A 13773-nucleotide genomic window follows, 5' to 3' on the forward strand; every position below is an offset into this window, starting at 1 on the left:
AATAACTGACCGACACATAAAAACTTTAAATACCTGTGCGTTTGAAATCAGCACAAAGCTTTAGCCGCTTTCGGATGCTACTCTCCGAGTGTGAGGGAAAGGCCTTCTTGATATCCTCCATGCGAATTCTCCGAGGACGGTCTCTGCTTTTCCAGAAGAGGCGATAAATAAAAACCTACAAAATATGACTCATTTGTGACATCCAAAGAAAAAATACAACAAACCTGCAAAGACAATATAGACAGTGCTGTTTCTAGTGACTGCTTCAGACTTCCTACTTAAAACCCATTGTTTCTTATAAATTTACTTACTAACTTTTCCAAGCCACATGTCTGCTTCAGGTTCAGATATTTTCGAGAATGAGATGTGGAAAAATATTTGCCTAGAAATTTTGTATTACCATATTAGAAATGTTCAAGCTTTGGTACAGAAACTTGAACTACAAATACCTCTTGAGTTATAATTTTGAATTAAACTGACAGTAGATTTCTAGACATTTTCTCCAAAATCTAAATTTCGGGATATTTATTTGAGTGGTCTGTGACAGTTCCAAAGCTTAACTGCCTTAAGATGTAGCAAATAAAAAAAGACCTATCAAGCAACTCTAAGTCTGTGCTATGTAATAGGACTGTGATAAGATCCCTTAATTGCCTCTTAGTAAAACCCACGTAACTGTCATTTTATAAAGCACAACCACTTCAAAGTTCATTCTAATTTATTCAGTTTCCTGCACTTTTATATAATCTTATAACCTTTTATTTTGGCTAATAAAAAGCCTCCATCATATACTTATCAGTTAGGATGCAAGTGAACAGAAGCAGCATGCTTTAAATCATTGGTTAACTGACAAGCAAAGTGGTCTGTGTGGTTAACATCCAAATCTTGTAGTGCTCTCATCTCACAACAAAATAAAAAACACAAAACAAAACAAAAAAGAGGAGCCATAGCAGGGCAATGAACCTCTCAAACCGCGGCTGTCCATGTCAGGCCCGTGCCTATGCCATGGGCTTTCTCCAAAGACCCCTCAGATCCCCAAATTGTCTCTTATCACATACCTGCAGAAAATCTCTGATGTGGGTGTTAGCTCGTTTAGAGTTGGGGCCAGGTACTTCATAAAGCGGGCACTCCTGACCAACTACAAAAATATCCACTAATTCTCGAACATAATAGCCTTGTCGTGTCCGGATAATCAGGAAATCTGTTTCAGGCATCTTATGCAAATAGATAGGGGCCCGGAAAAGGTTGTTTTCAAATGCCTAATACAAGAAAAAAATCAAAGTTTGAAAGTCAGGTTCGGGTCAAGTCAGGTTGATCAAATTTTCTGTAACTTAATCTACAAAAAAGATGTTAAAAAACCCCCAGTCATTCCAATAGTACACCATCACTTATATCCCAATATATGTAGATGTGCAGTCAGAACATTCCTTGCTTACGCAGAGAATAACCAAGGATGAAGCACAAAAGCATAAGAAAACCTAGAACGAGTGCAGAGAGAGTCTGAAAGGCTCTTTGGACTGACCTTTAAGGACGTACTTTAAGAAGGGAAAGAAAGAACACATATGCAGAAGAACACTATAGCCACAGAAACCAGCCTGGGACACACACGGAGTCTGGGAATGGGAGAAGGCAACAGAAGCAAGGGCTGAAGACTTTGCTCAGGGAAGGAGTAGTTTGTAAGAACCTTACCAGAAAAGCAGAGAGCAGCAGAGTTCAGCATTTAAAGGTAAGACAGTTTAAACTAGTACCAAGGAGGCACTGGACTGTGTGGAACTGGAAAGACCATTCTCTTCTATAAAGGGTTTTCTCCACCCGCAGGGCTTCCACAAGCCTTACCCACTGCTACTCTCTCACTACCACCATCCACGTGGCAAAGTTTGCCCTGAGATGGCCCTGTCCTCACTTCAAACTTTCCAGAAGTCCTGTTTTATCCATTATGAAGTCCTCTCAGGCTTGAATTATTAGCGCTGACAGTTCTGTGATTAATCTCCAATATCAACCTTCACCTTGCTTTTTTCCTGTGGTACAGCATGGATGGAATTATTGCGGCAGCAAGAGCAGCTAGCATTAACTGAAATAGATTTATTTTTACATTTATTATGGATTTTGTAGACAGGTGGTCCTTACAACATTTTAAATTCCTCTCCTCATCTCAACTGTATGTATTTCAACAACAGAGAAAGCCTCATAAAAGCAGAAGTCTACACACCTGAGTAGTAACTGGCACCTACCAGACAACTAGCAGTGCAATTCTCAGAAAGTCCACTGAAGGTTTTGTTCACACATCCTGGACCGTTATAAATCCATGGTTTTTACCCCCTGCAACACCTATTTACTGACCTCCCCAACATTCAGGCAGCTTTGGCCTTCCACTCAGTCCTCTCTCACAGTGTTTCTAATGCTATTACAAAGCAAAGTAGCAAAAATTCATTTCCTGCAATTCCTATCATTCCTACGATTTTGAAAAACATACAAGAGAGATACTAAAAAAAAAGCCAAGAACTGAATTATTATCAGTAAACAGACTTAAAATGGAAATGAAACTGAATCCATGTTTTTGGAAGTTGAGCATTATTTGTGACTCAATAAACAGGGCATGAAATATTCTGCCTATTACTCCACGTTCAACTTTTCTGTCTTCTTATGCTTGCTTTTCTCACCTGCAGTAACTGGCCTGGATGCAGAGAACCCAGGAAGGGAGAAGTGTGGCAATAAACAGTCTCTCCATATTTACAGTCTGGAGCTCCCGGATCTTTGCCAGGTTTCTGCAACATGCAATGAAGGCGCAGTTAGCACTCAGTGAGAGGCAGAAGAAAAAAATCACTGTTCAAAAGCAAAACGTCTATACTCACCCTTTTGTAGTAATTTTTAATCTTTGTTGCCATGCCCACCTGCATCATTAAAGGGGCATTTTCCTCACTGTATTCAGCAAGGATGAGATCTCCATCCTTGCCAGTTAGATCCTGTGGTGTGCGCATGAAGAACATTTCACCCCCGCCAGAAGCCTGGCGCTCCTGCTCTCTCATCTGTGCCGGTGAAAAGCCAGTGTTAGGAAAACAGCACAAATGGATCTGCTGGGCAAACGGAGCCACAGCAGACATCAGATACAAATAACTGTACCTTGGCTTTCTTCTTTATGTGCTTCAGCAGAGGTTGCACAGCATGGGGCCCTGGTTGGGACAAGGCGCCAAAAGAGTATTTCTTCAGGGGAGGCCGATGAAATTGTCGGAGCTTCATAGGACCCATATGGGTGGGAAAGAATGGCTGGCGAAGTTCCACCGCTGGGATGGAGTGCTAACACAGGAACAAAATGTGTGTTAAGAATGACACATCATCTCAAAGCCAAGATCACGCTCCTACGCTGCTAACTCTCACATAACAGAAGCTAGTAATATTTTTAGGTCTGCTAGCAGTACTACTACTGCACTGAAATTCACTTTTTATCATATATGCTGCTTTTTGACAGAAAGTGCTTTGGTTCATATATAGATCTTTCTGTAGAGAGACTACTTTAATTTTACTATTTCAAACGGTACCCAATGAGAGAAATTTTTTTTTCTTAACTAGGAGCATACAAAGCCATTATCCCTTTCAGTAGGATAGAAGTGCATTTGGAATTACATACATTTTTGCCATTACAGAAGGGGCTGGAATGAGACAAGATTTTAGAAGAGGCCACTGAATACCACAATGAAGGAGGAAAAAAATATCACCTCTTCACCTAGGGCTAGTGGGCAGTAGTTCAAATTCATCATTACCCAAATAATTTTTATAATATCCAGACTAAAACACACACTAGTAGCAGAAGTACAGCCTCACCTCTTGACTATCTGCACCGCTTCCCCCCCACACTTCTGCTTCAGAAAAAGTAATACAGAGAGAGACACCAAACAAAAGCACAGCAAGTACGATACAGGAAGATCTATTATACAAACTAAACGTCAGTTTGATGTGGCAATCAAGACAGGTTAGTTCAAAATCCTTTCTAATAATTTTAATTAAAAAAATTTCAATTTCTTTCATGAACACTTAACTGACCTGCTGTAATCTAAATTCTGTTTTTCTACAAATCCTAAATCATACCCTCAGCTAGAAGCCTCCTACCAAGACACTCTATCTCTCACTCTGCAGCAAATGCTGCTCTGACTACCTGAATGATGTTGCCTCCAAAGGTTCCTCGAAGTCCTTGCTGTTTGGGGTAGTAAAACTCATCATTGGAGAGGTTCCAGGGATCCTTCACCTCTGGCTGAGACATGTTCTAATTCAATTTTAAACACAGAGAGAGAGGTGTCAAAAAAAAAAAAAAACAGCAACACCACCAAACAAACCTCCTTCCACATCTTTCCCAACCTGCAAGGTGCTAAAGCTTACGCTGACCTGCTGTGGTTCTTCCTTGATGACACCTGTTTTTCCCAACAGGATTCGACTCTTCTTTAAAGAAGATTCTTTCTTGTTCTCCTTGGATGGAGAGTTCAAAGTCATTTCTTCCTTTTCATCAGGAATTTCTAAAAACACAAACAATCACACCATAGGACGCTTGTCCCAGGGTTCCCTTTTCAGCACTGTAACCTCCCACTCAGCTGCAGCTTGGTTCACACATTTTAGCCTTTTTGTTCAGTTTCTGGGGTGACTGTCCTCCCTCTACACTCCTCTCCCTTTTCCTCCATACATGCCTATCCTTAAATTACATTAGGCTGCCTGAAGATTACCAACACACAGATCTAAGAGAAAGCAGTGAATTTAGTGGTCCCAAGTAAGACAAAAGTCTCTCCAGCTTGTAGCAATGTAAGCAGGGAGTACATTCAAATCAAACTCCAGGAATAGTAAGTTCGCAGCAGCAACAATAATGCTGACAGGTATTATGCAGAGTCCCTGCTCCCATGTGTCATTACTGTAGCCTGAAAGAGGCTTAAGGAATCTGCTGCTTCAGGCTTTGAATACAAACCATGCTGAGAACGGCACGGACTGGTTTCTGGTTTACTTCTCTACCTTTCCTCTTCAAACCAACATGCATGCAAGTAAAATTAAGACAGTTGCTTCTAAACACACCAAGAGTCAGATTAATTATGTTAAATTTAAGTTTCAGGACATTAAATTTTACTCTCCTGTTACTGCTTTTAACTTGGGAGCTGAAAGTATATACCGCACCATTAGAATTATTAGTGTTGCCACCTTCTGCTTAGGCCTTTGATTACTTGCAAATTATCTTCAAAAGCCAGAAAAAGGAAAGGTCCCAGTCCATTTAGTTCCATTACAGTGTGAGCAGAAATCCCTGCTTCCGTTTCCTCTTGTCTTTTCCCATTTGAGTAAAATTTCTGGATGCCACAAACATACCTAGAATTATGTTTTCATCATTTGGATCAAGTGTTAAGACAGGGGGAACCAAGTAGGTTTCCATTGCTTGATCATCCCAGATGATGTTGTCTTCCCAACGACCATATACTAACTCTTCATTATCAATTGGGAAAATAGAGTACCAGGGCTTGTCTTCATCCAGGGAAACTGCAACAATCACAAGGCACAATCCTTAACAGTTTTATACACTACCTTGGCAGAAAACCCCTTCAGAGCTCATCCCCACATCCTGTTCCCTCAACCTTCCACATCTTTCAGGGCTTTCTGAGGCAGGACCTCTAAAAGGCAAAAGAAAACTCATCTTGGAAGCAAAGAGGAAACAGAGCCCCAAGTCTCAGATTTACCAATGCTTAGAGATTTTGTTCAGCTGAAACAAAGAGAACCTCCAAGAATGAAATAAGGCCTCTAACAGGTTTTAGAGCAAACAAGTATCTCTTTTCTGTACACCTTGTTGCCAAAAAAAGGACCCTGCTATTACACAGAACACAAGTCTATACAGAAACATGCGTCACATACGCCTCCTCATAGGCCAGAGACTGACATCCCCGTTACCTTGCTGTTCAGGGACCTGCTTTTCTTTGCCCTTTGCTATACCGAGGACTCCTGCTACATTTGGTTTCTGCACTAGTGGAATTGGTGGATTGAGCAAAGAGCCACTACGGTTCAAACCTAGAGAAAAGAAAAACAAAAGTAAGGTTAGTTTGAGTGGGAGGGTTCAGGGGCATTGCGCTGCCTTAAATCAGGACTTGGAGGTTGCACAGAGAGAGAATTCCAGCCTGAACCAGGATGGGCCAACTGCTCATGTCACAGAGAGTGTCGTGTGTCATTAGTACAGGCAAGACTTAGAAAAACATGTTCACCCACAGCTTGGTGCTGGAGTCTGCAGCCTCTTCGAAGTTATGTTTGGCTTGCTTTGCATATGCTGCATGGCAATGCTTGTGGCGCATTTCTGCACGGTCCCTATAAAAGTGAGAGGCCTTGAGCAGAGACCTGCCGTTGACAGAACAACTGGTCTGGCCTCCAGCAGTTTCCTGTCTTATGTCAAACTGTCATAAAAAAAAAGCATGGCCAAGCAGAGCTCAAGGGATCCTTCTGTGGATGCAGCTTTTCCCAGGGGGCAGACCAACTTACCTACGCTCACATGTCACTTATGTCACTTAAGTTAATGCTTCTGGAAGGTGTAAGACCTAACACGTGAGCAGACCAACCACTTTTAACATGCTACTACAGCTTTTGATTGAGACTCAAACACAGTGAGCCAAGACCTGGATAGCCCAGGCGTAACTGTGCTGAAATGAAAATTATTACAAAAAGCTATTTCCAATTTACCTGCCCAGCTCCTCAGAGTGTGTTGTACTCATAGCTGAACAGTAAAGGATTGACAGTAGTAACCAATAAAGATCTGACATTACCATTAGTCTTTCCTTGTAGAAGCAGGAAAAGATGCCTAACAGACAATAAAGATTCATTCTACACAAGCAATTTAAATTTAAAATGCATCTGTGTCTAAAAGAAGTCTGAGGCTTGCAAGAATTGTTACTTCCTATCTAGGAAAAACAGAATACCATTATCAGTTCAGGAGAAACTTCAGACTTTTACACAATTCTTCCAATCAAAAAAACCACAACATATAAAGAAGATTCTATTGGCCTATAAACAGCAGACATCATAAACAAGCAGCACTGCTTGCTACTAATATAGGTTGATCTAGCATCTGGTATTCCACATAGAGAGAAGAAAGCCACAGTATTTTCTTTAACAGAAGGGACCTACTTCTGTTTTCAGAAAGAAGGTGTCTCGAAATTCTGAATGGAACTGTGATTTTGCCAAAAAACATTCCCTGACATGAAGAATTATGTTCTGTATTTGAGACGAAAGCATGCAATGAGTCAGCTCAACTACAGCAAGTACAATTCCTATCAGACCATTGATTACCTTGTTGGGCATTGTACGCAGTGGCATTTCTAGTCATGCTGGATGGCAGCCAGCCTGCCAAACTTGCCCGCTGTGTCTTCGTCCCTTTGTGCTTGACGTCTTCTCCATTCCAGATCACATCATCCTCCCATTGGAGCTGTGTCACCATAAGGAAGTGCTCATCGGCCAGCAGATCATCCTTCTCATCCATCGACCCTGCATCCTGGAAGGAAAGAATAGTTGCTTGAAGACCTGCATTGACTTTACACTTTCAAACTAAACGAGAAAAATTAAAGTCTCATTTTGCATGGTGCACAATCATGCACTGGCTCATCACCAAACTCTCATTGTGCAGCAATTCCCAAATCTCCACACCTTCCCCAACAGTTCCCCTCTCACCACCTCATCTGTGTGTCCTTTAATCTCCTGCTCCTTCTTCTTCTCTTTCAGCTTGAAACCATAATCAAATCCACTGCCATCTTCAGGGATCCCCAGCATATCATACCAGAGCTGTGCTGGCCCATAGCGCCATTCTGCCACTTTAGGCTTTGTATCTGTCACTTTGTCTATATCACCAGTTGACTGGGAAAATTTGGATTCCACAGGTGCCATCATGGTAATCTGGAGCACAGCAAAGGAGGGAATGGTTACACTGATGCTCTACCCTAAGCGTCAGTAAGAGGTTTCTTCCTTCCAAGTTTCCCAGCTTATTCTCAGAGAAGAAAAGTATTTCTAAGAAGTGCTCTTCCATACTTACTAGCTGCCTTAAGAATGTTCTGCAATTAGACTTCCAAGAACACAGAGATTTCTTCGTCATACAAAGAAGATAAGCTCTCCTATTGATCCTGTACCACGGACGCAGCCTTCTCAGCAAGAAGCAACCACCTGAAGTCACTGACTAGTACCTGGAGAAGAGCTTCTGCACAGCTGGAATACAGGCCAACCCTGTCCTCCAGTTTTATTTTGGAGGAAAATCTGTTTACTCTCAAAGTTGCTGTCCAATCCACTACTACCCCCAGTGCTAGCCGGCGACCCTCTCTAAGTCTCAGATATCCCACCTCATCATCTGAAAGGCACTGCTCAGGAGGGGGAGGAGCAGCAAACTCATATTCCCAAGGAGATTTTCCTTCCATTCCACTCTCAACTACAACTTCACCCTCCTTTATCTGCACTTCTTGTGCCAACTCCCGATGTTTCTTCTTGCGTTTCCTTCGGGCACTACGCCAAACGGATGGAACGTTCTTTCCAGGGCCAAAGAGACGCAGGAAACGCAGCACCTAGAATAGGAAAAAAAAAGACAGTCAGAAGAAAAAAAAACAAAACACCACCACTCTGGAATGCTTGTCTGTCTTTCCCTCACCTGAAAAGCAGTAATGAAGAGAGAACTCTGAAATTCAGAAGCCTGGCCTGTACTACAATCCCAACCACTGATGCAATCGATCAACAATCTCTTGGTTATACCTGGTAAAAAAGTTTCTGATCCATCTGTTTGATAGATCCTTCCCTTTCAAAATGATTTATTCCTCATTTCAGACACAAACTCAGAGGGAAGAACGATTGCCTTTACCTATTGGACACATGATAAGACACCACCTGGAAATGACTATTTTCATTTTGAACAATCCACAACTTTCAGAAAGACACGTGGAGACTGAAGAGTTGACAAAATTATTAGCAAAAGAGGTAAAGCTAGGAGACACTTATATAAAGTAGAGATTTCTTAAGCAAACAGATAAAAATAAATACCATGGTCCAGAAATAATACACTCATTTTTATTTCCATCATAATGCAGTTCCCCTACATGCATACTGCACATCTCCAAAACCTGAACTAATGAGAATGATAAACTTTCTCTTCTGTTTCTTCTATGATTATGATTGCTGGTTTTTAAGTACTGACAATTGTTTCTTCACAGCGCTCTTGTAAAGAGCGAAAGCATTACCCCCAATTAACTGACAGATTTAGGAAACAGGAATTAGAACCAAAGACTTGTAAAGAGACATCCTATTAATGTTCCCTGTTAATCTGTTATGCTAATCCCCAAATTAAATAAGGTTTGTATGACCACTCTGTCCAACTCTGCCGACATCCATGTTATCTTTCTTCCCAAATTTCCCCCAGATTACTTCCGAATCCTTCAGCCAGTTTCAATGACCTTTCACCAAGAGCAAAGGTCTCTGACATAGTCAAGCTGCTAACAGTTTAATGAAAACACAAAGTCTGCTTCTCCACATGCTATTTTAAGTGGTTTCACCAAGAAAAACACTGCTACACTAACATGAGCATTCTCAGACACCAACAGCGAAATCTACAGGATTTCAGGCTTCAACAGCTCTAGTGCTCATGAATTAATTACGAGAAGTGCTCAGCATTAACAGCTTGCACTGACTCCTGCACCCACTGGGCACGTTCAACACCGAACCAGTCCCTGACATTACATGTTGAACACCAAAGAAACGAACACACCAACTGATACAAAACACAGTAACACAGGAAACGCCAAATTTGCAAAAGTCAAGAGAGCACCTAGAAGGCTAACTTCTGTGCTAGAGCCTCACCTTGACTTCTAATAGACGTTAGCTAAATCATTAAAACATGACATTTAATTATGCAAATTGCTCAGCTCCTTACACAAAGCCTGTGATGGAGGCACACACAAAAACAAGTTATCCCGACTCAAAACAATCTGTTTGGCAACTATAAGTTCATCTCTATTCCCCTTCCCCTCCCATGTTTCCTCTCCTCTTGATAGTTTTAAAACTTTCAAAATAATTATTGAAAAACATCAACTACATTTGTTACTTGGGAGAATTTAGGAAAGTATTGTAATCAATTCACTTTGTGCAAAAAAAAGATCAACCAACTTGTTACTGAGCTAATTTCTGTTCCTTACTCAGAGCAGTTTTGAGGGAGGATTAAGTAAAGGATACAGATCACAAATTGTTTCAAGAAGACACCAAGTTCAGGACAGCATGAAAGGAGAAGCAAACATTTGCCAGAAAGCAGACAGATTAGCATCATGGTTTTTATTCATTTGGCAAAAGTATTCTCTACTACCTCAGAAAAACAATTTTCATAAATCAACAGGCCTGTGCTATGATCTCCTAGAACAGCAAGACATTATTTCACACCCGGATTTATATGACGCCTTTTAAGAAGCTCCTGCAAATGGCAGGAAAAGCATTACATGTTACACAGTCTGGAAACAGCAGTACATAGGAACTACAGAAAGTATAGAGGTGAGCAAGAACATCTATACGATTACTTACTACATACCCTTAGTACTATACGAGTCATGTTTAGAGGGCTTACATGATACAGTTTCTGCCACTTCCACGTATCTCTTACAATACCTTGCCTGGTCGAAATTCCGGGAAGAGCTCTGTAACACTTGGCAACTGTTTGGTAGCATCTCGCTGCATGATTCCTGCAAGAGGAAGTGTGAGTTTGCCTTCCTTGGATTCTGCCTGCCTGGCTTCTTGAGGTCCCATCTCTGACTCAGAATCAGAGCTGCTGCTGAAATCCACCTTGTCGGAGGCAGCAGAGGAAGGAGCAATGATGGAGGGCAAAATGATACCGTCTCCATCTTCAGATACTACAACAGAACAAGCACCTTATAAACAAACAGGTTCCTTCCTGTACCCTAGTACAACCCGATAATGACACATCTACCGTTTATACCAAGTTATGCAAAAATTAAGCCTCTGCAGGTGTTATGAGTACCATTCTGGTTTAACCTTTCATTCCAGGTGAATTTCCCAGCCACAACTGAGAGGATGAGATAAAAAAGCAGTTTCATTGTCAATATCAGTATTTTAACAACCACTGGAAACAATATTTCACCCTGCATTTCAGACAATCCTGTAATATTTAATATCAGGACAAAGACCCACCTTCAGATGCAGTTTGCAGATCGAATTTTGATGACGTGTGGTGCTTGGCGCAGGATGAACACAGCAGCGTGTGCTTCCTTCAGACATTCTTATTGTCAGAGAAGAAGAAGAAAGTCCTCACTCACCAGTTGCAGCTGCATCCTTTTCATCTTCTTTCTTGCCAGGTACAGGAGGTGGTGGTGGCGGCGGCATCAACTTGGAATCAATGTCTTCACAGTCAGCATCGTAATCATCCTCATCTTCATCTAACCAGTCAGGAGACAAGATTGCATGTTAAGCAGACAGCAAAAGCGAACCAGGCGCCCTTCCCATTTATACTCTTTCATAGACATCCCAACCTGATGAGAAGGCCATGTCTTCTCACTAGTAAGGAGGTCATTCTCATTTTGTAACTAGATGCAAAACTGAGCTTCCTGCACAAACTCATTTGTAAGAGTGGGAAGGAGGGAAAAAAGCAAACTGACAGAAAGATGACTGAAGCACTTAATACATATATTCTGATATCACCTCCCCTTATTCATCCCTTGCAGAGCAAATAAAGCTGCTAAAGAAGTAAGAAAAATGTGGTTTAAAAGCCAAAATCACCTTTACATCCCACTAACCACAGTACATCAATAGAAAGGTTAAGTGTAAGGCAGATGTAAGCAATACGCAAAGATTTAACATGTGCATGAGCAGCTACTGAAAGGGAAAAGCTGCATGTTTTTAAAATCTGTTCTAGGCCAGACAGAGATCCCTGAGACTGTCAAAAGAACCAAAGTGCCTTCTGCAGAAAGTCATTTCAGAAAAAGAATTTGAGGGTAAAACAGGAGAGAGATATTGAGACTGAAGTGACTCTCTAAGGCATCAGGACCTTATCACTATGTCTGAGTATCTCTGAGAACACTGGGCCTCCTGCATAACCCTCCTCCTAAGAACACAGGTTAGAAATACAAGCAGGTATTGGGTATTCTCTGCAGGTGATTTCAGAGCAAAAGGAAGATCCTGGTTTCTCTTCTGAGCATAGTTTGACTCTAACGAGCAACTAATTCCTTAAAAAAGGAAGCTATCAAGCAGTGGCTTCGTCCAGTGAACAGTTTCACAAAAGCTTATACTGGGTTCTTGAAGCAAGTCGTGAAAAGGCACAGAGTCACCCGTATAAGAGACTCTCAAGGCCCATTGCCCCAAAATACCTTCCACAGCTAGAGCTGTAACACCAAACCCACTTACCTGGCCTTCGAACAGGCTGCAGGCTGCCCATGGCCTGCTTATACCTACGGCTCTCATCTTCTGCCACTTCATTAATATCTGAATAATCAACAGCATCTTCTGTGCTCTTAACCCAGCCTAGGAAAAAAAAGAAATCTAGTCACACAAAACTTTATCCTAATATATAATACTAACTTCAGACTTCGCTCTGTACAAATAAATCCTTTCTAATAATTCTCTTTCTTAGAGAAACAAAACCATCTGATTAACATCCCCCATCAGAGTATTTTTCTTCTCATTCCAACCAAAAGCTCCAAGACCTCTTAATTTCCCCTAAAGACTGGTAAGTAACCAACTTCAGCACAAGGAACACTTTCCACTTACTCAGTTAAACTGTTCAACAAGCTCAGAACTAAGAGAGACATAACAATACTGTGCACTAAAGGGGAAGACATGGAATAAACTTCTTTATGAGGGAGAAGAGACAAGTAAAAAACAAAACAAAACAAAAAACACCTTATAAAAAAGGAAAAAGAACAAGTGCAAAAGCGACCACAAGATAATGTGGGATTCACTCTGGTAAGAAGGCAGCAAGGCCTTTGCCAGAGGGCCTCTGACTAGATAATAACATCACGATATTCCTTGCAGCTCCGGACAACCTGGGTGCGTTTCTTCCTCTCCAGCAAAAGCTCTGGTCCTGCAACCCCTCTGTCCTTTCCCTGCAGGGCCCCGCAGTGCCTCACCTTCCTCGTCCAGGTGGGCTCCATCGGCCTCCGGGCTGTCCTCCTCACTGGCTGTGATCTCCGTTATCAGGTTGCCCAGTCCCAGCACACCCAGCCCAGCCAGGTGCTTCTTGGATTCCTGGAGAGACCAGAACCATGTTCCAGCTTGGGGATTCCACCGGCTCCACCAAACATGCTGGGCCAAGCCCCCTGACCACCTGCTTGGGCCCGTCCTGGAGCCCATCCTGTTCTCGCGGCTTAAAAGAATGAACCCTGTCTGCAATTGCTAACCTAAAGATATGTAAATCCTTTCAGGTTTAGGTTGGTCTGCTCATATAACAAAAAGTGACTTGCAAAACACCTGATCGCAAACTACAGACACTACTGACCTTGCAGCTTTAGACCTTTTAAAGTTGCACAATTAGTTGAGTTTTGCTTTAACACGTATCTTGAGACTGTTGGATAAAGTGTATTTTGGTTGAATGTTGCTCATTATACGCTAAAAGGATTATGTAATGCAATATGCAAATGTGTAACCAATTGGCTCTTTAGGGTGTGAACGTAGCAATAAGGTTTTGTATATAATGCCTTTCACTTTTCTTGCTGGCATGCTGGCTTTATTCCAGCATCGTGCAACTCTATAAATAAACATCTCAGAACCACAGAATCATTTTGGTTGGAAAACACCTTTAAGATCAAGCCC

At 41.7% G+C, this 13773-nt stretch overlaps 1 protein-coding gene across 6 annotated transcripts in view; it reads right to left on the reverse strand.

Moving 5' to 3' along the window:
• Positions 1-13773, reverse strand: part of TAF1 (TATA-box binding protein associated factor 1) — a 33305-nt gene that overhangs the window by 19034 nt on the left and 498 nt on the right. For 2 of the 6 annotated variants that reach the window (XM_065643380.1, XM_065643379.1), the window contains exons 2-17: positions 13092-13209; positions 12370-12486; positions 11286-11405; positions 10621-10694; positions 8325-8543; positions 7666-7887; positions 7288-7489; positions 5905-6021; positions 5332-5499; positions 4375-4502; positions 4148-4255; positions 3118-3291; positions 2850-3023; positions 2658-2762; positions 1056-1256; positions 34-175 (exon numbers count right to left, since the gene is read on the reverse strand). In XM_065643380.1, the coding sequence (XP_065499452.1) occupies positions 34-175; positions 1056-1256; positions 2658-2762; positions 2850-3023; positions 3118-3291; positions 4148-4255; positions 4375-4502; positions 5332-5499; positions 5905-6021; positions 7288-7489; positions 7666-7887; positions 8325-8543; positions 10621-10694; positions 11286-11405; positions 12370-12486; positions 13092-13209 (2389 nt within the window). Of the gene's footprint in view, positions 1-33; positions 176-1055; positions 1257-2657; positions 2763-2849; positions 3024-3117; positions 3292-4147; positions 4256-4374; positions 4503-5331; positions 5500-5904; positions 6022-7287; positions 7490-7665; positions 7888-8324; positions 8544-10620; positions 10863-11160; positions 11250-11285; positions 11406-12369; positions 12487-13091; positions 13210-13773 lie in introns of those variants that run through there. The other 4 variants (XM_065643378.1, XM_065643376.1, XM_065643377.1 and 1 more) reach the window with 3 other exon arrangements.

The sequence above is a fragment of the Caloenas nicobarica genome, chromosome 12, assembly GCF_036013445.1.
Source record: "Caloenas nicobarica isolate bCalNic1 chromosome 12, bCalNic1.hap1, whole genome shotgun sequence".
Taxonomy (NCBI): domain Eukaryota; kingdom Metazoa; phylum Chordata; class Aves; order Columbiformes; family Columbidae; genus Caloenas; species Caloenas nicobarica.